This window comes from Moschus berezovskii, chromosome 11 (genome assembly GCF_049115385.1).
Source record: "Moschus berezovskii isolate FMDL1 chromosome 11, NW_MosBer_1.0, whole genome shotgun sequence".
NCBI classification, from domain to species: Eukaryota; Metazoa; Chordata; class Mammalia; order Artiodactyla; family Moschidae; genus Moschus; species Moschus berezovskii.
Genome location: NC_142470.1, coordinates 37,674,396 through 37,700,845, shown reverse-complemented (window position 1 = coordinate 37,700,845; position 26,450 = coordinate 37,674,396). Strand labels below are relative to the sequence as shown.

The 26,450-nt window shown below is 37.3% G+C and overlaps 1 protein-coding gene and 1 non-coding gene across 8 annotated transcripts in view; one reads left to right on the top strand and one right to left on the bottom strand.

The window, feature by feature from the left end:
• The window catches only part of LCLAT1 (lysocardiolipin acyltransferase 1), a 185,545-nt gene that overhangs the window by 98,548 nt on the left and 60,547 nt on the right, over positions 1–26,450 (bottom strand). For 5 of the 7 annotated variants that reach the window (XM_055401118.2, XM_088841269.1, XM_055401117.2 and 2 more), the window contains 2 exons: positions 8,640–8,808; positions 1,165–1,363 (listed from right to left, as the gene is read on the bottom strand). In XM_055401118.2, coding sequence (XP_055257093.1) covers positions 1,165–1,363; positions 8,640–8,804 — 364 coding nt within the window. In that variant the 5' untranslated portion in view covers positions 8,805–8,808. The remainder of the gene's footprint in view (positions 1–1,164; positions 1,364–8,639; positions 8,809–26,450) is intronic. The other 2 variants (XM_088841272.1, XM_088841273.1) reach the window with 1 other exon arrangement.
• On the top strand, positions 25,038–25,114 carry TRNAE-UUC (transfer RNA glutamic acid (anticodon UUC)). The gene has a single exon. It is a non-coding gene; the product is annotated as a tRNA-Glu (tRNA).

Below are 26,450 nucleotides of genomic sequence, written 5' to 3'. Positions count from 1 at the left end.
AGCTTCCGCCAATAAGGTACTGTGGATAGGCTGCTGTATGAATTTCGGCACTATGTCGTAAAATGTCTTGCAGCTTTCTACTGGTTCTTTGGAGATGTTTGCTCGAGGGAAAGTCAGTTGACATTTAACGTATTACTGAACAGAGATGTATTAATATGTCTTTTGTTACCCGAATGTTAGTGATTAGAGATGTTTCAATATTTATTTACATAACAAATTGCCAGCTATAGGCATTTAGTTTCTGTGAAAATCTCCTGGGTCAATAATGAGTTAAATGGTCTGACTGTACTGACACTATAATACTGTTATGTGACAAAGACAAAACTATAAGCATGAAGACAAGTAAAACACAAACAGGTAATATTTCTTACCAGTCTGTCCTGAGGACAATGCCTGCCCTTTGCTGTCAGAATCCTACACAGATTCAGTACACTAGTGATAGGGACATGGTTTAGAGAGCAAAGAATTCAAATAAGAAATATTACATAGGAAACCAAAGAAGTACAGGTGTAATGGATGAGGCTGTCAGGGAGTTTAGTGGGTGCTTCATCCACTCATATGTGAACAACAGGTTTGAATACATTTTCGCCTGTTCCTTACTCCTTCTTCACATTAAGGAGTGGAGGGCAATTAAGCAATGCTGAAAAATTCATACTTATCCACCACTCAATGAACACATTGCATTTCTAACTATGGAAAGTAAACATTTTGAGGAATTTTAAAATGATAGATTAGGTAAGTTCCGAAAACAAAGGCACCTAGTATAATGCTTGGAACCAAAGGGTATTCATTACTATTTATTAGATGAACGTGAGGGAATCGGGTCCTTTCAAGTTTCTTATCAGCACAGACCAGTTTCTCACAAGTATGGCATGAAGTAAAAAGTTAGTGAACTGTTAATTCATATCCTTCAAATTTTTGTCCTTCTGGGACCATATCTACTTCTATAAGAATAGTTTATTCTCTTTCAACATAAGACATTTCCAAAAAAAGAGATTAAAATAATGTATTATCCCCAAAACTGGTGATTGTTTTTGGCTAGGGAGTGGGAAAAAATGGAAATGGCTTTAATACTTAAGTGGAATTTAGTAAGTTACTCTGTAGCTTTTGAGTACATCACATATAAAATAAACGAACAACTTAAAAGAATTTATATAAACCTACCAAATCCAGGAACACTTTTGAGACTGGCTTTGAGACAAATTTTCTCTAATCTGAGGTAGCTATATCTCATCAGACAATTCCATAGGAACATCCAGTCCATTCTTGTCCGATGATTCATGATAATGACACTTCTTTCTCCAGGAACAAATGCATCACCTGTTATAGTCACTTTTACACCAAACATGGTCTCCAGCAATGCCTACAGAAGAAACCACATAGATATTTAATAAATTAAAGTTATGAGTTTCCATAGGTAAAAGTTTATCATGTCCTATAAATAAATTTGATTTCTAATAAGTCAAAAGCATATTTTCCCCCATTATTCTTGTTTCCATAATAAATTAATCTGGAACAAAGTACTGTTTGTATTTTCAGTTCTATTAATTTAAGCTTCCAGCAGTTCCCTAATTTAAAAATGCTAACTTTCAATGAAATCGTCAAGATAGATTATTAAGATAAAAAGTACAAAAGGCGTACAACAAGATCTCCACCGTGTAATTTTTAAGTCTACAGATAAATAAGATGATTACATTTTTAAATAAAAGAATGGTCAAGAAATTTAATGCTGGATATAGGACTGAGGGAACAGTCAAAAATTTCATTTTATACCTCTTTGTACTATGGCTTCTTTTAAACAAATATATGTATCTGTTTATTTTTTAAATATATAAGTAATGTATATTTACTAAAGTACTGCAGCCACAGTACTTAAAACAGTGCTTGACACATAGGAGATGCTCAAATATTTGCTGAATTTACTTAACTTTACTGATGAAGAGACATAAATTATATATGAAATATTTCAAATAAATTATAGACTGAGGTTCTTGAAAGAACAATAACAAATATTAAGAAGCCCTGATTACTGACTGCAATGTACATTTAAATTTCTGAATAATTTGCAAGTAACAAACTTAGGGACAGAAAACTGGTCCATGGCAGATAAAAGAAAACAAAAAGTTCTCTTTGGCAATATTAAGAAAACTTTGATCAAAATGTAGCAAATAAACAAACTGTGGTACAGTTATACAATGGAATACAATACAACAATGAAAATAAATGAACTGTGGCTATCAATAGCAACATGGACAACATACAAGCATAATGTTGAGAGAAACAAAACAAGAACATAATGTCCATATATAAAACTTTCTAAAACAAACAGTAACTAAGATATTCTAGGGGTAAATATGCTTGTGTGCTCAGTTCATGCTCAGTTGTGTCCAACTTTTTGCGACCCCCTGGACTGCAGCCCACCGGGCTCCTCCGTCCCTGGGATTTTCCAAGCAAGATACTGGAGTGGGCTGCCATTTCCTTCTCTAGGGGATCTTCCTGACTCAGGGATTGAACCCGTGTCTCCTGCAATGGTAGGCAGATTCTTTACCACTGAGCCACCAGGGAAGCCCAGGGGTAAATATGCTGCTGCTGCTGCTAAGTCACTTCAGTCGTGTCCGACTCTGTGTGACCCCATAGATGGAAGCCCACCAGGCTCCCCCATCCCTGGGAGGGGTAAATATACAGGTGGCAAAATTAAAAAGAAAAGCAACGAAATAACTAAAAGTCAGGATATTCCTTCTGTTGAAAAGGGTTTTGTGACTGAGAAGCTAGGTGGTTTGCTGGAAATTTTCTATTTCCTGACCTGGTTGATATTTATACTTATTAAAGTGCTTTCATGTTTTATTAATTTTTCAGTATATTTCCAAAAAGATCTTTCTAAAAAAATACATACAAAAGAACAACAGGACTTCAAATAGGACCAAGAAAAAAAAAAACAGGTTAAAAGGAATATAAGCTAAAAAATAAAAGATTAGATACATTTGTTATTATGTCCAAAGTATTAGAATCAGTGTTAAGATGTAAAACATGACCATTTAGGCTAAAGTAGCTAAAAAATGGCAGCCCACTCCAGTGTTCTTGCCTGGAGAATCCCAGGGATGGGGGAGCCTGGTGGGCTTCCGTCTATGGGGTCACACAGAGTCGGACAGGACTGAAGTGACTTAGCAGCAGCAGCAGCTTAAAAATGCCTGTGTTTTTTGTTAAATTTTCTAAAGCGTCCATAACCACTCAAATTATTATAACCCCCTCCCCGCCAAAGTCTGGAAAGTTAAATTCCAATGTAGAAGAGACTTCAGGGTGGAGGGGATCAGGGAGGAGTCCTCTAGACTTGGACCCATAGCAAGAAATATCCATTTTCCACTTACAGGCATAAAGGGCTGTCAACTACCAAAATGAAATCACTGAATTATATGTCTTGGCCCAGGTGATATGTATGAAGTCACCATCCAAGGTTAATTTGGATTGGCTCCACTCTGCATTCCAAATACGATATATAATTTTCAGAGTGTGCAAATAATTGAAATACAGGAACACTTCCTTTAAGAGTCAAAGAGGAAGCTGACTACTAAATGTGTACTATACTATGCGTGTGTGTATGCTCAGTCACTCAGTCATGTTCCACTCTTTGAGACTCCCATGGAGAATCCACGTTTTTCACATTGGCAGGCAGATTCTTTACAACTGCTCCACCTGGGACAGCCCATGTTGTACTATAGAAAAGAGTTGAAAATCTTAAGCCTATAAATCCCAAACATCAACTCTAGTCTTACATGTGAAATTTCTAATATGTGTTTCCTATGAATCCCAAAACAATCTTTAGCTTTTCATTATAGTAAATGTCAAAAGTAAAAAATCCCAGACTGTTGAGGAGCATATCATAAAGTATTCTCTCTCCTGCCATCCAGCACTCTATCAGAATGTGCTTGAGAGTTAAAATATATAACCTTCTGGACAACCTAGAGCTCTAGTTCACATTAATCATTTTTAATACCAGAGAAGACATATCTAGTCAACATTATTTACAGCTCCTGCAAAAGCACAATAACAGATACCCTATACAGAGACAAAGTTCTAATGCTTATAAAGAATTCCAGAATTCAAATAATACAGATCAAAAACTGTTAAAAAAGACACTATTCTTATATTTGTTCTCTTTAGTATAGAAGATAAGTTTCAGCAGTAAGAACCTAATCTTATAAAATTTTATAATGCTTTATGTCTGAACCAAGAGGTAATAATTCTCAGGACTTTTAATTGGTCAAAGATCTCACCTAGAATTAGAAATATATGAGGAATTTCTGAGAATCTTTTACATACCACTGTTTGCTACCTCCAAGTGTTCCACTGTGTGTGAAAACAAAGATGAGGGGCCCCCCTCATGATCACAGAAAGTCAGTTTTGCCATGATGCCCCATGCTCCTATTTATCAGTCCAGTGGATCTTAAGTCTAATGTAAGAAAGATATGTGACGTTCCTCATCTCCAAGGCTGCCCTGGCTTGTAGACCCAGGTCCTCAAATCCTTAGGTACTTAAGGATGCACAATCCCAAATCACTCAAAGACTGAGACCCTCTTTTTTAAGAGCAGCAGTCTAGATGGATATTATATTCAGTCATCTGTCTGTTGAACACCTGGGAAGAGACATGTGTCCTAGATAGTGAGTTAGAAAATGACCACTAAATTCCTAAGACATGATTTATGGTGAAAGGACAGAACTCCAAGTAGTTCTCATAATCTTGGTAATTAGCTAACTATCAGACAGTTGGCAAGACTCAGAAATTTGAGAAGCAAAAATTGCTCTGGGCACAAACAAAGTTTGACCTGACAGCATTGATTATGTTGAACAGAACCATCCAAAAATGAAATGAACAAAGACATGCACTTCTCATTACAAAAATATTTCAAAGGAGAATGAATGGTTACTTTGCAGACTACAAGTACTTTGCAGAGCTTTGGGAAAGGATTTTTGGACACAGGTAAGTTACACTGCTGCTGCTGCTGCTGCTAACTCACTTCAGGCGTGTCCAACTCTGTGACCCCACAGCCCACCAGGCTCCCCAGTCCCTGGGATCCTCCAGGCAAGAACACTGGAGTGGGTTGCCATTTCCTTCTCCAATGCGTGAAAGTGAAAAGTGAAAGTGAAGTCGCTCAGTCGTGTCCGACTCAGCGACCCCATAGACTGCAACCTACCAGGCTCCTCTGTCCATGGGATTTTGCCAATGAAATCATTTTAATGAACAAGCAAAACTTACAAAAGATTATACAAAAGAATAATTTGTGATTATTTCTATGAAACAATAATTAGTCTAAATGCATTTACCCTAATTTATTTTTAGTGAAAAATGATTTTTAACTGTTTGAGAGTATTTCAAATAAAGTACACCTATAGGGGAGACAAAACTAAAATCCCTTCTGAATAAAAAGTGATCTATTGTACTATTTGCTTCAAAGCAGAAATTCCATTAGCACTTTACAAAAGTATGAGATAAAAAATCATAAAGACACCATGACAATTTTCCTTCATTTCTTTTCAACAGACGTTCACTTTCTCAAAATCAGAACATGATTTTCTGTAACCTAGCTACAAGGGATTCAACTTCTATAGATTTCTAACTGAAAGACTCTCCTCGATATGTCATTACCAGCAACCAAGTCAGTGAGTGAAACAGTTGGGTAACAGAAATTTTTACAAATATATACCAATCTGACACTACAATGGTGGTTGAATCTTGCCTCTATGACAAGTTCTCAAGACAGGTAAAAAGGCAACAAACAGTCAGGAATAGCTGAAATTACCCTTGAAAAATCTCAAACAAAACTACCTACAAGAGACTAGCACACATCAGTAAGTACAGCTTAGCTGCTTTTTCTAAATGTTGGACCAGATTTCTCTGACCCACCATCAGATGAAATTATTGGTTTGCATGCGGTTTTAAACACAAGAATCATATTTCACACCAGACCACTCAGATTTTAAACATTCATTCTTACCTCTCCCCTCATCCATTCTAGGGCACAGAATTGAAGTTGGAAAAGGTAAATAGATACGGCAAATTCTGCTGTAACAGTATTGGTTGCTATTGGTTGTAATAGCAACAGCAGCAGCTATGGCAAAATCTGTCCATTAATTTGTCCAATAAAATCCAGCATTTCTTCCAAAGTAATAGATTTTAATTGTGTACATGGCCATCCAGAAAACAGAAGACTACATTGCCGACACTTCCCAGGTTCTGTAAAAGCTTTTAGCTATTCTTACCTATGTGGTGAGCAAGAGAGATTATATACAACTTGTAATTCACTGGTATAAATGCAAAAATATTGCTCTGGACTTCCTTCCCTCCTCACTCCCTGCTGAGTCGGGCAAAGGAGGGGTAGTGAACAGTCTTAACCATACAGACGAAGATGCTATGGCAGGCTGTGTGGAAGGAATCTGAGTCCTTGCATAATATCAGGGAGCAGAGCTAACCTGGCAACCAGGACTTGAAGGTGAAGGTTTTGCCTTATTCAAGCCACTCTGAATTCTCTTTGATAATGCAGTTTAGCCTACCCCCTAAAGCCTGTAAAGCAGAAAATATTTACTGCTTACTCTGCAAAGCCTATATTCATTATCTCATTTAGTCATCACAATAACACTCTGTGGTAGGTGGTATTAACTTTTCTTTCCTTAACTGATGAAGGAAGAGAAATTTAGAGACGCCAAGTAGCCAAGTTCAAATTACTATAAAGTGGGAAGGCCAATAGTGAAACCAAATGTCTGTCTCTAATATCTGAATAAGCACTCTGCCTACAATGGCTCTCCAAAGAAATTAGACTGATTAGACATTGGGAAGCATAACAGTTATAACGAGTTACTGATGTAGTAACTTAAGGAAATCTTTTTGAACTCTTATGGTTTTGGTAGAGAGATTCAGTCAAAAACATGTGATTTACAATCAAAAGATCATACACTATGGAAAATTTATGACATTAAGAAAATGAAGTATAGTGGCAACAGATGACATTTAAAAAAAATTATTTACCTCTAAATGTTTGCTTTAGACTCAATAAGGAATCACAGGCCTTAAATGACATGCTAAATGAGATGGACTCAACTGATATTTCTTAAACATTCTATCCAAAAATAGCAGAATATACATTCTTCTTAAGTACACGTGGAATATTCTCCAGGACTGATCACACACTGGGCCACAAAGTGAGCCTCAGTAAATTTATGAAAGCTGAAATTATATTAAGCATCTTTTCCAACCACAACACTATAATAGAAATCAACTACAAGAAAAAAAAATTGTAAAAAAACACAAACATAACAATGAGACCTAACATAACAATGAGACCTAACAATATGGTAACTCAACAACAAATGGATTATGGACGAAATCAAAGAGCAAATCAAAAATACTGACAGACAAATGAAGAAAGCATGACGATCTAAAACCTGTGGAATGCAGCAAAAGCAGTTTTAAGAGGGAAGTTTACAGTAGTACAATCTCACCTCAGGAAAGAAAAAAATCCCAAACAACCTAATGTTACACCTAAAGCAAATAGAGAAAGAAGAACAAAGAAAATCCAAATCAACAGAAGGAAAGAAATCATAAAGATCAGAGCAAAAATAAATGAAATAGACATGAAGAAAACAACAGATCAATGAAACTAAAAACTGGTTCTTTGAAAAGATAAATAAAACTGATAAACCTTTAGCCAGTCTCATGAAGAACAGGGGAGAGGATACAAACTACTAAAATCAGAAATGAAAAACAAGTTACAACGGACACCACAGAAATCAAAGCATCACAAGAGACTGTTATAAGCAGCTATATGCCAATAAAATGGACAACCTGGAAGAAATGGACAAATTCTTACAAAGGAACAATCTCCCAAAACTGAAACTGTAAGAAATAGAAAATACGAACTGACCAATCACAAGTAATGAAACAATGCCATCTGCAACAACATAGATGAACCTGTAAATTATCATACTAAGTGAAGTAAGTCAGACAAATATTGTATGATATTGCTTATATGCAGAATCTTAAAAAAAAAAAAGATACAAATGAACTTATCCAGAAACACACTCACAAACTAGAAAACAAACTTATCGTTACTAAAGGGGGAAGTTGGGGGGATGGATAAACTGGGAGTTTGGGATTGACATTTACACACTGCTATATTTAAAACAGATAACCAACAAGGACCCACTGTATAGCACAGGGAACTCTGTTCAATATTCTGTAATAACTTAAATGGGAAAAAATTTGAAAAAGGATACATGTATATATAATAAATAAGACAAACATGAGAAATAAAAAATAAAATGCAATATAAAAGTAACAGTGTAAAAATTCTTCAGTCTGCATCTTTAGATTTGTGCATTTTACTAAAGCACACCTCACTAAAGGAAAATAAATTCGTGAGGAATATGGAAGAAACTGTTTTAGAATATAGTCCTTAAACAGATATTCTATTTCAAACATATTAATTATTTCATTTCCTAGCATTTAAAGACAAAAATACAAAAACTAATGTGCCTCTTATGTAATAGGAATATGTTTCTCATAATATTTGACTAAATCTGACTCACAAAATACAAATCAATAGGATAGGCTACTTTGGTACAATCTCTTTTTCTGTTGTGTAACTTACCACAGGTAGTGTGAGCCAGGTTGCCACAATCCGGTTGTTGATCCAGCGATACCAAGATGGGCTTATAAACATTAAAGGTAAAAAGGGACCCAGCATGAAAATGCTTCCAAAAAAGCTTCCCCAAAACAGAGTGAGTATAAAGTATATCCCTCTCCATGACACCATGATTCTGAAAGACACACAAAAAAATCAATATATTTTATTACTACAACTGCCCAAATTCAATTTCAGAATGATACATTTAATGATCTTTAATTATAGGGCTACAGAATAGGCTCTGATAAAGAATTTGAGTTTGAATGCCCTCTTACATGTTCTACAGTTCTAACAAGTTGTCAATACATTAGAAATGGATGCTTTCCAGAAAAACAGACCTATGGATCAATGAATAAAGAGCAGAAATAAACCCACACACCTATGGCCAATTAATCTTTGACAGGAATTCCCTAGTGTTCCTGTGGTTAGACTCTGTACCTCTACTGCAGGGGGCACGGGTTGGGTCCCTGGTTGGAGAACTAAGATCCCGCATGCTGTATGGCAAGGCTGAAGGGGGAAACAAAATAAAGCCTTAGACAAAGGAGGCAAGGATATATTTAATGGAGAAAAACTAGTCTCTTCAGCAAGTGGTATTATGAAAACTAGACAGCCACATGTTAACTGATGAGTTTAGAACATACCCTCAACACCATACACAAAAATAAACTCAAAATGACTTACATGTTAAGACATGACACCATAAAACTCCTAGAAGAGAACACAGGCAATACATTCTATGACTCAGCAATGTTTCCTCAGGTCAATCAATCTCCCACAGTAAAAGCAAAATTAAACAGGAACCAATCAAACTTACAAGCATTTGCACCACAAAGGAAAGCATAAACAAAATGAAAAAAACCTAGAAATGGGAGAAAATATTTGCCAACAATGTGACTGACAAGGCCTTCATTACCAAATTGTACAAACAGCTCATACAACTCAGTAACAAAAACACAATCCAATTTAAAAAATGGGCTGAAGACTTAAATAAACATTTCTCCAAAGAAAACATACAGATGCTCAAAAGGCACATGAAAAGAAACTCAACACTGCTAATTATTAGAGAAACACAAATCAAAACTACAATGAGGTACCACCTTACATCAGTCAGAATGGCCATCATCAAAAAGTCTACAAGTAACAAATGCTGGAGAGGGTATAGAGGAAAGGGTACCTTCCTACAGTGTTGGTGGGAACGTAAACTGGTGCAGGTATTATAGAAAACAATATGAAGCGCCCCCGCGCCCTTTTTTGTCAGGTCACGCTGCTCAGTATATGGGATCTTAGCGCCCAACCAAAGATCGAACCTGTGTCCCCTGCATTGCGAGCAGAGTCTTAACTACTGGACCCACCAAGGAAGTCATTGGTGGCTCCTTAAAAAACAAAAGCACTACCATATGATCCAGCAATCCCACTCCTGGGCATATATCCATAATCCAAAAAGACACTATTAGTGGCTATTTGCAATAGCCAAGACATGGAAGCAACTTAAATGTCCATTGATAGAAAAGATGTGGTATATATACACAATGGACTACTACTCAGCTCTAAAAAATGAAAAGGCCATTTGCAGCAACGTGGATGCAACTAGAGATTATAATACAAAGTAAATAAGAAAGAGAAAGACAAACACTGGTAAGCTATCACTTGTATATGGGATCTAAAATACGACACAAATGAACTTATGAAACAGAAACAGACTTAAGTCATAGAAAACAAACAAGGTTACCAAAGCAGAAGGGAGGTGAAGGAGGGAAACAGTAGGAGTTTGAGATGAGCAGTACAACAAGGTAAACAACAAAGTCCAGTGGATCCTTGACCAACTGAGCTATCAGGGGAGACCAACTGTATAGCACAGGGAATGATATTCTGTATCCTGTTTATATTCTATATAAGCCATAATGGAAGGCTATGGAAAAATGTGTATGTGTATATATATACATGTATGTATATGTATAACTGAATCACTTTGCTGTACAGCAGAAACTAACACAACACTGTGTATCAACTATACTTCGATTGAACAAGGAAACAGATACACTTAAACAGTAAATGTCTGACCGTACCCTGCCCCCAGCAAAAAAAGCTGTTTTAAAAGTCTTGGTTTTTTTTTTTTTTCCTGGATATTAGTTTTAAAATAAAACTATATATTTTCTTTTCCAAGATGTTATCCAACACAAAATCTTAAAATATTCCACAGTTATTTTTTTTAATCTCTTACTATAAAAAGTACACTTAATGGACTAAGAACTGCAGAACAGCTTCCTAAGGGTGACTATGCTTAAAAGTGATGGCAATTTTACAGAGTGCACTAAATTTTTTTAAATCTAGAAATATTATTTCTTTACATTAGAACCTAAAAGTAATATCTTTGGGCAACTGGTCTTTATGAGCTGAAAGGTTAAGTAGAAGTCAGATTCCTCAATCACTTGCCTCAATTATTTGCCAAAGGATTACTTTTGAGGGTCCTCATAACCTGAAGAATATAATATTGATGTTTTAAAATGAAGTGTTGCAAGCACAGTCTAAAATGAATAATCAAATGTTTGATTTTACAACCTAAACTGTTAGAGCAAAAATATGGTTTGCCTCAGGATAATAAAACTGTTGGAAACATTAAAACCATGAAAACAATAATGGCCTTAAAATCTATATATTTAAAAAAGTATTTCAGCAATCAAGACCTTTGAATATTTGAAAAGAACTGCAACAGGAAAAAAAAAATTTCAAATATCATGTTGCTTTAAAAAATGGCAGTCAGACGAAACAGGTCAAATCCCTTAACGCAGAATCAAGTTTATCTGTATATGTGGTATATTTTAAAAATCCCTACCAATACCTGACAGTGTGATACACAAAAGTCTTCAAAGTACAAATAGAACAAATATCTGCTAAGAACTGGCTTTCTGCTAAATTCCAGATCGGAACTTCTAAGAACAAGGCTGAGGGAATGAGGGTAGAGAAAAAGAACACTGGAAAGCAGCAGCCAAACATTTGCTTGCACAGGGCCCAGGATGCTCTGTAAAGTCCTATACACCCTTGGTTTTGCTTTCACTGAGGCTCAGCTCCTCCTCTTTCCATTAACCAAAGGCTGCTTCTCTCTAGTCTAACTTAAAGCATTTAAAACTAATAGTATCAATAAAAATGGGCTTCTAAATTCAGTATTTTCAACCCCTACTTCCTTTCATAGCCTCTGTCCCAAATATTTCCCTGCAATGTTGCTACTTGATTGGAAGTTTCTTGTAACTACTTTTTAATCTGTCTCTGCCATTCGCTAGCTAGCTTCTGTTTAGACACTCACCCCTAAACTCCTTGAAGGGCTATACTTCCCATTACATACATGTCCACATCAAAGGACCTGACATGCTTCTTCCTCACTTACTGAATTATTTTTCATTTGATGTCATAAAAAGGAAAAAAATCATTAAAAGAGCTTAGATATCATCTAAGAGAATCTTCTCGATTTTCAGGGATGAAGCTGAGAACCAGAAGGGCTGGGTCAATATGAATATTCGTCAGACCAAGTCTAACCTAAATTTACTTTTCCATTCTACTCCTAACCTCTACTTCTTCCCTAACCTCTCAATCATTTGTTCAATGATTTGATAAACATGCAAAGAGATTCCTACAGTGTGTCAGGCACTGTGTCAGTCATTTGGGGATACAACAGTGAACACCACAGATAAACCAAGCTCTCACAAATCGAACGGTCTTTCCAACCCCTCCTTATGATACCTGCATTTAATTAAGCCCTATTTTATGTCTTCTTCCAAGTCTCAAGGCTTTGCTAGAAAACTTGGTTAAGAATTATGCTAGGTATACATCTATTTAAAGCAACTAAATTTTGGGGGGTTTTTTGGCAAAACCAAGTGCTGGTAAGGATGCAGAGCAATCAGAACTCACACTGCAGGTGGGAATGCAAAATGGCATGAGAAGCTATTTTCCAGAGTGGAAAATAGCTTCTCAGTTTCTTAAAATATTAAATGTACATTTACCATATAGCCCAGCAATCCCACTACTGAATATACAGGACAGACTGAAAACTTATGTTGATACACAAATCTGTACACAGCTGTTTATAGCAGCATTCTCATAATTGCAGACCAGATACAACCCTCATGTCAGCCTGGGAGTATGTGGATGCACACACTTTACACATCCATAGAAAAGAATGCTACTCAGCAATGATAAGACATGTGACTGATACATGCAACATCTGGGGTTAACCTCAAATGCATTATGTTGAGTGAAGGAAGCCAGGCTCAAAAGGAATGATTTCTTTTTAACTATATGATTTCGTTTATAGGACACTCTGGAAAAGGCAAAACTATAAGCAAGGAAAGAGAGCAATGGTGGTCAAAGGTCAGGGATAGGGAGTGAGTTTGTGAAGGCACAGCACAAGGGAATTTTTAGGGGTTGAGGAAACTGTTCTATTTCCTGATTGCAGTGATGATTACAAGACTACACATTTGTTGAAGCTCACAAAACATATTTTTACTGATCTTTATTGTATGTAGAGTAAGAACTAAGTTAAAAAGAATAAGAACTAAGTTAAAAGGAATGTGCTATGTGAGATAAAATCTGATAGAATATTCATTAAGCTTTTATGATTTGGAGAATTCTATTTGTTTGGATTATTTCAATCATAATCATATCTGAACTATGCCAAGCTTTTAGAATATGCCAGGCATTGTTTCATGTACTTTAAATGTGTGAACCTATTTAATATAGTGATCCCATGGTATAGATATTTTCATTACCCCACACTTTATATATAAGTATACTGAGGCACAGAGTGGTTAAATAACATGCTCAAGATTATACAACTAGTAAATGGCGGAGCTGGGATTTGAATCTGGGTAATTTGGGGTCAGAGTTCATGCTCAGCCTAATAAACACTTTGCTCTTTTCAAACAGATACTGCTTCTGTAATTAAACACACACAGACTTTATTCAGTATATAAAATCAAGATGTCACAAATCTAAACCAAATTTTTAATGTATCATGCAAAAATTATTCTGAAAGTTAGAGAAATTTACAGGAACTTAGTCAACGAAATTTAATGCCTTTCTTACTTTAATATTCCCTAGTACTTAACATATAGCATAAAAGAACTTGGGGAGAGCTGAATATGGGTTGCCAGCTTCTGCTGGAAGAATCTCTTGTTTTTAACTGATAAATGAATCACCTAATCTTTTAAAATCCTTCAAAACAAAGCCCACATCACTGAACAGCCACCACAAACAACATAATTTACTATTTTCTGTGCATTCTTTGTATAATACTGATAGCATTCTCAAAAAATAAAAGCCATTTGGAAAAGAAATAATCATAGTTTTAAAATGGCATATCCATTTTATTGCCGAATACAGATATACAGAACTAAACTGAAGATCTTGTAGAAAAGCTATGCCCACACGTTAGTGTAATCCAGAAGCTTTTCCCCTTAAGACCACTGTCCTTTCAAGAGTTAATAAGATCTCTTAGCCCACTAACTTCCTAGCTCATAAACTAATTCTAATTCTTGTCCTTGCCTAACCATTTGTGGTTCCCATGACTGCAATGCCAAGCAAAGGCAGGAACCAAAACATAGCCCATCGGGACCTCTTATTTGGTCGCATAAATTATTCCTGGAGTATGACGATGTGGGAGGACACTCCCTGACAAGGATTAGTGGACTCTATTAGGGATACTTAAGCAGCAGCATACTTCCTTACTCAGGAAAGAAAGATGTTTTACTTCACGAAATTCGTTTAGTTTTTAAATTCCCATTAACAATTCAAGTATTAACAAGCACTGCTTTCACAGTCTAGGAGGGAAGCTATGTGTGTTAACAAATGATTACAATTTGGTGTGAGATATGCAATGGGTGTTAAGGCTGGATCAAAGTAAGGAAAGATGAACTCTGCTACAAGGGGTTAAAGAAGGCATTAGACTCTTAGAGGATGTGAGACTCGGGGAGGGGAGAGATTATTTCACACAGTAAAACAAAACATGTAGAGTCACAGAAATTTGAAACAGCATGCCTTAAATAAGGAACTGTAACTCACTAGATATCAGTAAGGTATAGCGTATACATTGGAGAGTTCCAAGAAATCAAGAAAACATAGTTCCTAGAAACAAAGGGCACACAACCAGGCCTGGATAACCAAGAACACCACCCTGAGCATGTCACTGTGGGTGGGAAAAAACCTAAGGTGTGTTTTAGGATAAATATTAAAAGTGACATGGAGCAGGTAAGCCTGGACTCAATAAATAAAATCAATCTGCATTCTGACAAAAAGTTATTAAGAGCAAAGAGCTTCTCTGTTCTCTATAACAGTGCATGGGACTGACAGCAAAGATGCACCATTGATAGATGGTGGTAACAGAGAGGTATGTGAGCCAGAAGCACCTGATCCAGTTCCACCTCTCAACAGCCTGATAATCATGACCACCTACTAAACCAGGAAGGACTGGAAAAGGTCAGTTTTCATTCCAATCCCAAAGAAAGCAATGCCAAAGAATGCTCAAACTACTGCACAATTGCACTCATCTCACACGCTAGTAAAGTCATGCTCAAATTTTTCTAAGCCAGGCTTCAACAGTTCGTGAACCATGAACTTCCAGATGTTCAATCTGGATTTAGAAAAGGCAGAGGAACCAGAGATCAAATTGCCAGCATTCACTGGATCATAAGAAAGCAAGAGAGTTCCAGAAAAACATCTATTTCTGCTTCATTGACTATGCCAAAGCTTTTGATTGTGTGGACCACAACAAACTGGAAATTCTGAAAGAGATGGGAATACCAGACCACCTGACCTGCCTCTTTAGAAACCTGTATGCAGGTCAGGAAGCTACAGTTAGAACTGGACATGGAACAACAGACTGGTTCCAAATAGGGAAAGGAGTATGTCAAGGCTGTATATTGTCACCCAGATTATTTAACTTCTATGCAGAGTACATCATGAGAAACGCTGGGCTGCATGAAGCACAAGCTGGAATCAAGATTGCTGGGAGAAATATCAATAACCTCAGATACGCAGATACCACCACCCTTATGGCAGAAAACGAGAAAGAACTAAAGAGCCTCTTGATGAAAGTGAAGAAAAGCTGGCTTAAAGCTCAACATTCAGAAAACTAAGATAATGGCATCTGGTCCCATCACTTCATGGCAAATAGATGGGGAAACAGTGGAAACAGTGACAGACTTTATTTTGGGGGGCTCCAAAATCACTGCAGATGGTGACTGCAGCCATAAAATTAAAAGACACTTGCTCCCTGGAAGAAAAGTTATGACAAACCTAGACAGCATATTAAAAAGCAGAGAGATATTACTTTGCCAACAAAGGTCCGTCTAGTCAAAGCTATGGTTTTTCCAGCAGTTATGTACGGATGTGAGAGTTGGACTATAAAGAAAGCTGAACACCAAAGAATTGATGCTTTTGAACTGTGGTGTTGGAGAAGACTCTTGAGAGTCCCTTGGACGGCAAGAAGATCCAACCAGTCCATCCTAAAGGAGATCAGTCCTGAACATTCACTGGAAGGACTGATGCTGAAACTGAAACTCCAAAGCTCTGGCCACCTGATGCCAGAACTGACTCACTGGAAAAGACCCTGATGCTGGGAAAGATTGACGGCGGGAGGAGAAGGGGATGACAAAGGATGGGATGGTTGGATGGCATCACCAACTCAATGGACATGAGTTTGAGTAAACTCTGGGAGTTAGTGCTGGACAGGGAGGCCTGGCATGCTGCAGTCCATGGGGTCGCAAAGAGTCAGACACGACCGAGCGACTTTCACTTTCAAAGACTTTGCTATAAAACTTGACAATGCCCAATCTGTCCTGAAATAGGCAGTTTACAAAACATTCTCATCCAATTCAAATACTTCAAAACAAGATATTAATTATATCAGTGGTTATTTACAGGTGAAGAAATATGGGACTTTGTTTTCTTAATGAAAAGTCCCTAACACTATTTATACTGAGAGAGGATCTATTACCAGGGGCATGCCTGCAAAATGTAGTGGAGAATTCAGAACAGGGACCAGTATGATTGAAAGGCCAAAAAGTAAATACTGAGTATTTAAAGTAAAATGAAGAGTTAGGCATATTGTTTAAACATTTGTCTTCTCTGGAGAAGATAAAACAAGAGTTTCTGGGCTGGGGGATACACAGCTGAGGGCAGTCACTGCTCTAAGAACAGTGCGGTTAGGTAACCATATACCTACTGAATTGTGAATGTTGAGACCCCACAGAGTCTTTCCTCACTGAGCTCTCAGATGACTGCAAGAAGATTTTAGTTCTAGTCCAGTGCACTCCAATAAAACTTTCTGCAGTGATGGAAATGTTCAGGAGCTGTGCTGTCCAACATGGCAGCCATTGGCTATATGTGGCTACTGAGCACTTGAAATGTGGTTAGCTCAATAAGGAAACAAAGGTCCGTCTAGTCAAGGCTATGGTTTTTTCCAGTAGTCATGTATGGACGTGAGAGTTGGACTATATAAGAAAGCTGAGCACTGAAGAATTGATGCTTTTGAACTGTGGTGTTGGAGAAGACTCTTGAGAGTCCCTTGGACTGCAAGGAGATCCAACCAGTCCATCCTGAAGGAGATCAATCCTGGGTGTTCATTGGTAGAGGACTGATATTGAAGCTGAAACTCCAATACTTTGGCCACCTGATGCGAAGAGTTGACTCGTTTTAAAAGACCCTGATGCTGGGAAAGACTGAGGGCAGGAGGAGAAGGGGACAAGAGAGGATGAGATGGTTGGATGGCATCACCGACTCAATGGACATGGGTTTGGATGGACTCCGGGAGTTGGTGATGGACAGGGAGGCCTGGTGTGCTGTGGTTCATGGGGTTGCAAAGAGTCGGACATGACTGAGCGACTGAACTTAACTGAACAATAGGGAAACTGAATTATTAATTCAATGGTATGTAAATTTAAACAGGCACATGTGGCTACTGTATTGAGTATGAGTAGCACAGCTCTATGCAGACTCACAGGAACAAACTTCTCTGACCATGAGGCAAGATGAAACTATAGAAACACTGCTGCTGCTGCTGCTGCTAAGTCGCTTCAGTCGTGTCTGACTCTGTGCGACCCCATCAACGGCAGCCCAGCAGGCTCCCATCCCTGGGATTCTCCAGGCAAGAACACTGGAGTAGGTTGCCATTTCCTCCTCCAATGCATGAAAGTGAAAAGTGAAAGTGAAGTCACTCAGTCGTGTCTGACTCTTAGCGACCCCATGGACTGCAGCCCACCAGTCTCCTCTGTCCATGGGATTTTCCAGGCAAGAGTACTGGAGTGGGGTGCCATTGCCTTCTCCGATAGAAACACTAGTGGTTCCCTAATAAAAAGTTGACCTATTAACTCTACTGTGAAGCCCAAAGTTCATATAATGCATGCCGATGTGCAAGCTTCTAGTTGGCTTTGTATGTCCCTTGGTTTTTATTCTGAGTAGATTATGAGACATCTAGGAAAAGACTTTAACATGACATTAGATACAAAAACAGGAAGAAAGTGTACTTGAAAGAAATAAACTATTTAGGAAGGAAAAAAACGATCTTTAACATTTTCAAAAAGACAAATACTGTGTCCGGTAGACAATAATAATATATTCTTGTGGGGAAAAAAATTTAAGTAAAATGAAAAATAGAAACATTCAGAAAATAAGAGAGCAATTGGAAGTTTAAAACATGGCAAAGGTTTAGTAAAAACATCAGCAAAAATGAAAACTCAACAGAAGAGTTAGAAAGTAAATGTGAAGAAATCCTCCCAGAAGTCAAGCAGAGATAGAGAAATGGAAAGTAGGAAGAATATTAGAGGACCAAGACAAGGGCCATAGGCAAATTATATAAACTCCAAAAAGAAAGCAGTGAGAAATTGGAGGAAATCAGCAACAAAATAACAAAAACCTCCCCAGAACAGGAGAACATGACATTCCACATTAACAGAGCCTACTGAAAGCTGGGATTACGGAAGAGAACAAATGCTCACCTCGGCACCTGGCTGTAACTTTCAGATTAGAGGAGACAATGGACATTCTACAAAATCTCTAGAGGGGATGAAAATAGGTCAAAAGGATCAAAAATTAGATTGGCTTTGGACTCAGCAACAAAACCAAAAGCAAGATGAAAACAGAACAACCCCTACAAAATTCTCAAGAAAATTATTCCATTCAGTCATTCTATCAATCAAGTATAAGGATAGTAAAAACACTACCACAAGGTCTCAAAGTTACCTCCCATAAAATCTTTTTTTCAAGAAGCTACTGGAAAAATGGGCTCTGCTAAAACAAGAGAGTAAACAAGACTGAGGGAGACTTGAAATACAGTAAACGAGATCCAACTTATGTGAAAACCTCTAAGATAATCATGAAGGGAGATCCAGGGTAACAGTCATGCATAAGACAGAGAAGATATCCAATCTAAACAAACCAGGGGTGGTGAGGATGACTCAAGAAAAAGACTTTGAACGCTGTATCACCAAAATCCTGGCTTCTTGAACAGGTGCTGGTAAAATTCCTGTTCTTTCTTCCGCACCCAGCTGCCAGATCTCACCCAGCTGATGATACTCATTTTATCTATCATAAGTACTCTGCTCTGACCTACTCCTGAGAGATGGAGGGAGGGCATGGTGAATTTAGAAGCACAAAATGTATTCCTGCAGGATCGTTAACACTTGCAGAGTCCTGACTGTGGTGAGCCCTCCCACTGTAGTTTTCCAGGACTTATTTATGCAGGAACTTGCTTACTGTCTTCCCCTTAAAAGGATCTATCTGGTGAGCCTTCTGGGAAGCTGAGGTCTGACTATCACCCAGTGACTCTGTATCTCTAGGAGCCTTCACCTAACTGTGGCAATGTTTGATGACAGTGTTTAACAGATTATGCTGACCTCTCAAAAAAAAAAAAAATATATATATATATATAGTCCAGGGATACATACATAGGTAAACTTTTAAAGTAAAAGAACAACTAACAGAAAAGGGTAATAGCTTTCTTAAGTATGGTGGCTATTTATATGTTCACTAACAATGACTTTTAGAATATACTATCAAGGGCAATTTTTGCCAGTCTGCACACACTCCATATATCATACAGTATTCTAATTGTACAGTACATTAGCAGGAGTAACAAAAACTTTTAGTGACTACCATCTTTGGTGGAAACAGGGAAAGAACACAGTTTTCACTTGTTTATTCATGTATTTCTATATTACTCTAATTTTATAAAGAATAAACAATTTACAGTTAAAGATATTTTAATTATAAAATTGTTTAAGAACACGTTAATTCAAGTTAGGATGATGTTATAATACCTAATCAAATACTCTGCCAGAAAAAGCAACCTTTGGGAATCAGTTGAAACAAATACATGGGACAAGTTTATAATTTTTCCAAGACTACTCCAAAATAAATAAGCAACATGCCAATCCTGATTCACGTGACAAAATCAAACACATAAAGTGAGAGCATAAACATTAATATCAATCACTGCATATATACAATACATAATAAGAGTTATCACTTTGCAATGAAAATAGTTTTAACAGCTAAAACAATCATAGCCTGATGATTGAAATTATTCCATAACCTGAAAGAAGTTAACACTGTTCATTATTTAAATAATTTAAGCACATGCTCTTTATGCTCTACTCTTGTAAGCTAGATGAATACTTCACAACCAAATACCATCACACTGATTTAGTTTTTTCACAAACGTAAGTAAAATGTTTATGAGCTGACTGATTTCTTTTAAACCCATCAATACATTTTAAAATCCCTAGATACATGCTAATTTGCATGACCTGATTCTGAGGAACATTTATTCATTTTTTGGAATTTAGTAACAAACACATCTGCCTTGCCTGATGAAATAATGAGCTTCCTTATTCCCAAGTGACAATTATATTTGTTTTCAAGTCTCAAAAGACAGAGGCTCAAAGCTAAATTTAACACCCAATTCTGGAAGCAAAAATTATGGCAATTATTATCTTTTTCTCCTCTTACAATCTTATATTTTTATTCTTATTGGCATTACTTCATATGTCTTTTACTGTAAATCACTTTAAATTCTTTTAGGAAGCAGACTATCAATTAAAAATAATTTTAAACAATGTCACCTATAAAGAACCTTACTCAGTTTCACATATTTTACTAGTTAAAAGACAGAAGTTAAAACCATTGCTTATCAATTAAATGCTTATAAGGTAACCAGGGGAAGCTGGAAAGGATAATGTTTAAAGTTGCAGCAGGTCCCTTTACCTGTTTGGGAAAACAATGATAACAGGAAAGGGACAAACTATACAGTTTTATTCTTCCTGAAGCAGCACAAGAGAATAATACTTTCCCAGATACAAAAAGAAGATAAAAGGTTAAGCAGCAGTCTCATTACAGAGCACTAAGAGGAAATAAAACCAGTTTGCAAATTCTGACAAAACACAAAAAAACAGCTAATGAGCAGAATAGGATCAAACCATAACCCTAAACCAAAACGAAGCAAGAACTTTCAGCTATCAACTGGAGTTGAGTAAACAAGTCTGTTAACGCCCTGGTGAGGGGGAGTCCACTCTTGAGTTCTTACACCTGTATAAGGACATTGGGGGTTATATAAAATGACAAAACTTATCTCTTGAAGTTTAGTGAGAGAAGAAATTATCTGTATAAAGATCTCTACACTGATACAATTTTTTACTTAAAATATATTCAAAAGCTAATACTAAGAAAGAAGCAAAGAGTATGTACTGTATGATTCTATTTACCTAACAATGAAAAGCACAGAAACTAACTTATAATATTAAAAGTAAAGACAGCAGTTATCCTGGAAGCGCAGAGCAGGGTTAGTTACTTAAAGGGGCACCAGGAGGCTTCAAGGGCTTTGGCAATGCTGTTTCTTATTTGGGTGCTGGTTACACAAGGTGTGTTTACTTTTTGAAAATCCACTGAGCTGTATACTTGTGGTTTACACACTTTTCTATATGTATATTTTAATAATATTTACCCCCAAAGTTATCATTTAAACTGGATAATGAGTTTGAGTAAACCCTAGGAATCGGCGATGGACAGGGAGGCCTGGTGTGCTGCAGTCCATGGGGTCGCAAAGAGTCGGACACAACTGAGCAACTGAACTGAATCCAATTCAACATATACAATTTATAGGAAAAAAATACAAATGGTCAAGTCAACAAAGTTCAACCTATTTTTAGAAAATGCAAACGTTAAAGTAACAAACACCATTCCTTCTCAAAGACTGATAAAAATGCCTATGTCTTGACTTTGATATTCTGAAACTCATTTGGGAGGATCTTTGCCCTCACAGTTGGAGAGGAATATAAACTTTAGAGGGAAAATAGATAAGCAGTTATTAGAATTTTGAGTACCTACCATCAAGGCTATGGTTTTTCCAGTGGTTATGTATGGATGTGACAGTTGGACTGTGAAGAAAGCTGATCACCAAAAAATTGATGCTTTTGAACTGTGGTGCTGGAGAAGACTCTTGAGAGTCCCTTGGACTGCAAGGAGATCCAACCAGTCCATCCTAAAGGAGATCAGTCCTGGGTGTTCATTGGAAGGACCGATGCTAAAGCTGAAACTGCAATACTTTGGCCACCTCACACAGAGAGTTGACTCACTGGAAAAGACTCTGATGCTGGGAGGGATTGGGGGCAGGAAGAGAAGGGGACGACAGAGAATGAGATGGCTGGATGGCATCTCCGACTTGATGGACATGAGTTTGAGTGAACTCGGGAGTTGGTGATGGACAGGGAGGCCAGGCATGCTATGATTCATGGGATCGCAAAGAGTCGGACACGACTGAGCGACTGAACTGAACTGAACCATCATAATGGTATCTACCCTTGAGAAATACTTTAGTTTTAGGTTCAAAGATTTTCACTGTAGCACTGTCTATAACAACAGTAAAAATTGGAAATATAACTTCCCACTGATGAGAGAAGGGCTAAATAAATTGTGTAACATGAAATGCTACCAGCAGCTGGAAAGAAACAGAGGGTAAGCTGTCTTTTCTGAGATAAACAGCTCTCCAAGAAGAATTGCTAAGTGAAAAAGAATATGGTACCATTTTTGGAAGGGGGGGAATCACATTTCCTCCCCCCACCCACATAAAACACTATGCTATCTGGCTTATATAAATAAATGTAAATACACATAAATCAGTTCAGAAGGATACATGCCAACGTCACTATGGTTGCTTCGGTGAAGATGGATGAGGTTGTGACTAAGGGTGGTCAAAAAGGAATAGAGCTTTGTATAATGTTTTAAAAAGAGAACATTTCCACTTACATAGTAAAAGGGAAAAAAGGAAAGATCAAAGGGAGGGAGGAAAAGAGAAAGGAAAAAAGCAGCAGCTTAGGCACAGTCAAAAAAAATCAGCTCACTGGTAATGCCAGTTTTTCCATGATGTCATAATCAAAGTAAAAATCAGGAGGTAGAAATAACCTATACCTTTTAGACAAATTACTATTTGCCAGACTTTAATTTTTACAGGCAAATTAAAAACCACTCAAAATATACACTGAGACACAAATGGTTAAAGCATCATAGGTAAACTGAAACTACACGGGCACCCTCAAGGATCCTTGTCCTAACAAAGGTCACTCAAAACCATCATTCAGTTTACCTTACAGCACTTTATTTCCATCAAACTGAAGTTTAAACTCATGTTTTGCTTCTTCCCTCGTGAGACACAGAGCTAGCCAGTAAAATGTACAATTAAAGTACTAAGTAATGGAGGTACACAGACTGTCAGAAAGCAAGCAAGTTAACTGAATATTTTCTTATACACAAAATATAAGCCCATGAATATATACACACTTGAGTGTCATAAGGATAAAGTTCTAGCAGAAAATAGTTATTAAAGTTACCAAAAACAGAATGGAATGGAAATTAAAAATAAAAATAAACAAATGGGACCAAATTAAACTTAAAAGCTTGTATAACAAAACTATAAGCAGGGTAAAAAGGTAGCCTTCCAAATGGGAGAAAAAAATAGCAAATGAAGCAACTAACAAAGAATTAATCTCCAAAATATGCAAGCAGCTCATGCAGCTCAATACCAGAAAAATAAACAACCCAATCAAAAAGTGGACCAAAGAACTAAACAGACATTTCTCCAAAGAAGACATACAGATGGCTAACAAATACATGAAAAGATGTTCAACATCACTCATTATCAGGGAAATGCAAATCAAAACCACAATGAGGTGCTCTCATGCCAGTCAGAATGGCTGCTATCCAAAAGTCTACAAACAATAAACGCTGGAGAGGATGTGGAGAATTCTTACACTGTTAGTGGGAATGCAAACTAGTACAGCCACTATGGAGAACAGTGTGGATTCCTTAAAAAAATGGAAAGAGAACTGTCATACAAACCAGCAATCCCACTGCTGAGCATACACACTGAGGAAACCAGAATTGAAAGAGACATACGTACCCCCATGTTCACTGCAGCACTGTTTACAATAGCTAGGACACGGAAGCAACCTAGATGTCCATCAGCAGATAAATGGATAAGGAAGTTGTGGTACATATACACAATGGAATATTACTCAGCTATAAAAAAGAATACGTTTGATTCAGTTCTAATGAGGTGGATGAAACTGGAGCCTAAATATACAGAGTAAAGTAAGTCATAAAGAGAAACATCAATATAGTATATTAATGCATATATATGGAATTTAGAAACCCAGAAACGATGACCCTATATGCAAAAGAGACACAGATGTAAAGAACAGACTTTTGGACTATGTGGGAGAAGGTGAGGGTGGGATGATTTGAGAGAACAGCACTGAAACATGTATATTACCATATGTAAAACAAATGACCAGTGCAAGTTCGATGCATGAAGCAGGGCACTCAAAGCTGGTGCTCTGGGACAACCCAGAGGGATGGGGTGGGGGTGGGGGGTTAGGATGGGGGAACACATGTACACCCATGGCTGATTCATGTCGATGTATGGCAAAAACCACAATACTGTAAAGTTCAGTTCAGTTCAGTTCAGTTGCTCAGTGGTGTCTGACTCTTTGTGAGTCTTTAATTAGCCTCTAATTAAAATAAATCAATTAATTTAGAGTCATTCTACAGTCACTGAAAACTCATGACACTTGCACTATCAAACACTAACCAGCCTCAGGCAAGGTATTAAAGACTATTATTTGTTACTGTTAACAAAAGTCTTTGCCCTTCTAGGGCAGATCATCTAGGTGGAGAGGGAAGGACAAATCTGAAAAAGATGGGAAGAAGGCAACACAACAAAGTATATATTAAATACCAAATTCATGAAAAATCAGTATGTGTGACATTCAGTGTGTAAAATTTAGAATTCCAGAACTAGAATTAAGACCATGGAGCTTTGGGAGCTCCCTGGTGGTCCAGTGATTAGGACTTGGTACTTTCACTGCCATGGACCCAGGTAGGTTCAATCCCTGGTCAGGGAACTAAGATCCCACAAGCCACATGGGATGGCCAAAAAAAGAAAATGGTAGATTAAAAAAAACAAGATCACCAAGCTTTAAACCTCTTTTGGTTTCACAGATGATTCTCTAATCACACCAGTGAAGAAAGTGAAAAGCAGAAAAGTTTAGGGAACTGACTGTGCTCACAGCGGCAAAACCAGTGATGATGGAACTAGGTGAAGACCTCCCATCTCCAGTCAGCAGCTCAGTGTTCTTTCCCTTGGAAAGGGATCCTAAAGGTCTAAGGCAATCAACTAAAACATGCAGAATGAATCAGGATGCAAACAAGGCCTGGGCCTGGAGGAAGAACAGTACCCTGTCAAGCTAGGACACAAAAGATAGGCAAGAGGCGGCCTTCCTGACATTATTCTTTATGATGCACACTGCACGGGGGCTAGTTAGTCATAAGGAAGTTTTTCCAAAGTCTCAGGATTTCTGTTGGGTTTTGTTTCTTTGAAATTATTTCAAACAATATGAATTATTAACAGCAAGTATTTTTTTAAAAATGAAAATGTCACCAATTTTTTTCTGCGTAAATGGCATGCACACTCACTATATTTTAACAATTTCCTGTTATTACACGAGGTTTCCTTGTAAGATGTAAAAGTTTAAACCACACACACCCACACTAAGTGGAACATTACTAGATAAAATCATGAAAGATAGGTTGGTATAACTATTATATTTCTTACCTGTTATTCACGAGAGTTTTTTCCCCATTCAAATTACTTACATAATTCTCAAAATGTTAACTATAGGGTGTCGCTCAGTCGTGTCCAACTCTTTGCGACCCCATGGACTGTAGCCCACCAGGCTCTTCCATCCATGGGATTCTCCAGGCAAGAATACTGGAGTGGGTTGCCATTTCCTTCTCCAGGGGATCTTCCCGACCCAGGGATCGAACCCAGGTCTCCCACATTGCAGGCAGATGCTTTAACCTCTGAGCCACCAGGGAAGCCCATAGTGTACTATATATCCCAGCAATTCTATGTTCAGACAAAAACATATACAGAAATGCTCATAGCAGCACAATTCATAATGGTCAGAATGGAAACAACGTAATCTTCTTCATTTGAAAAGTGGTATAGATATCAGCAATCATTCAACAAACAAAGGACAAAGTACTTGATACAAGCTACAACACAGATGGACTTTGAAAACTCATGCTGGGTGAAAGAAGCCAGTCACAAAAGTCCACAAATTCTATGATTTCATTTATGTATATATCCAGAATAGGCAAATCTATAGAGACAGAAAGCAGATTAGTGGTTCTCTAGGGATGCAGGTTCGATCTCTGAGTCAGGAAGATAACTTGAAG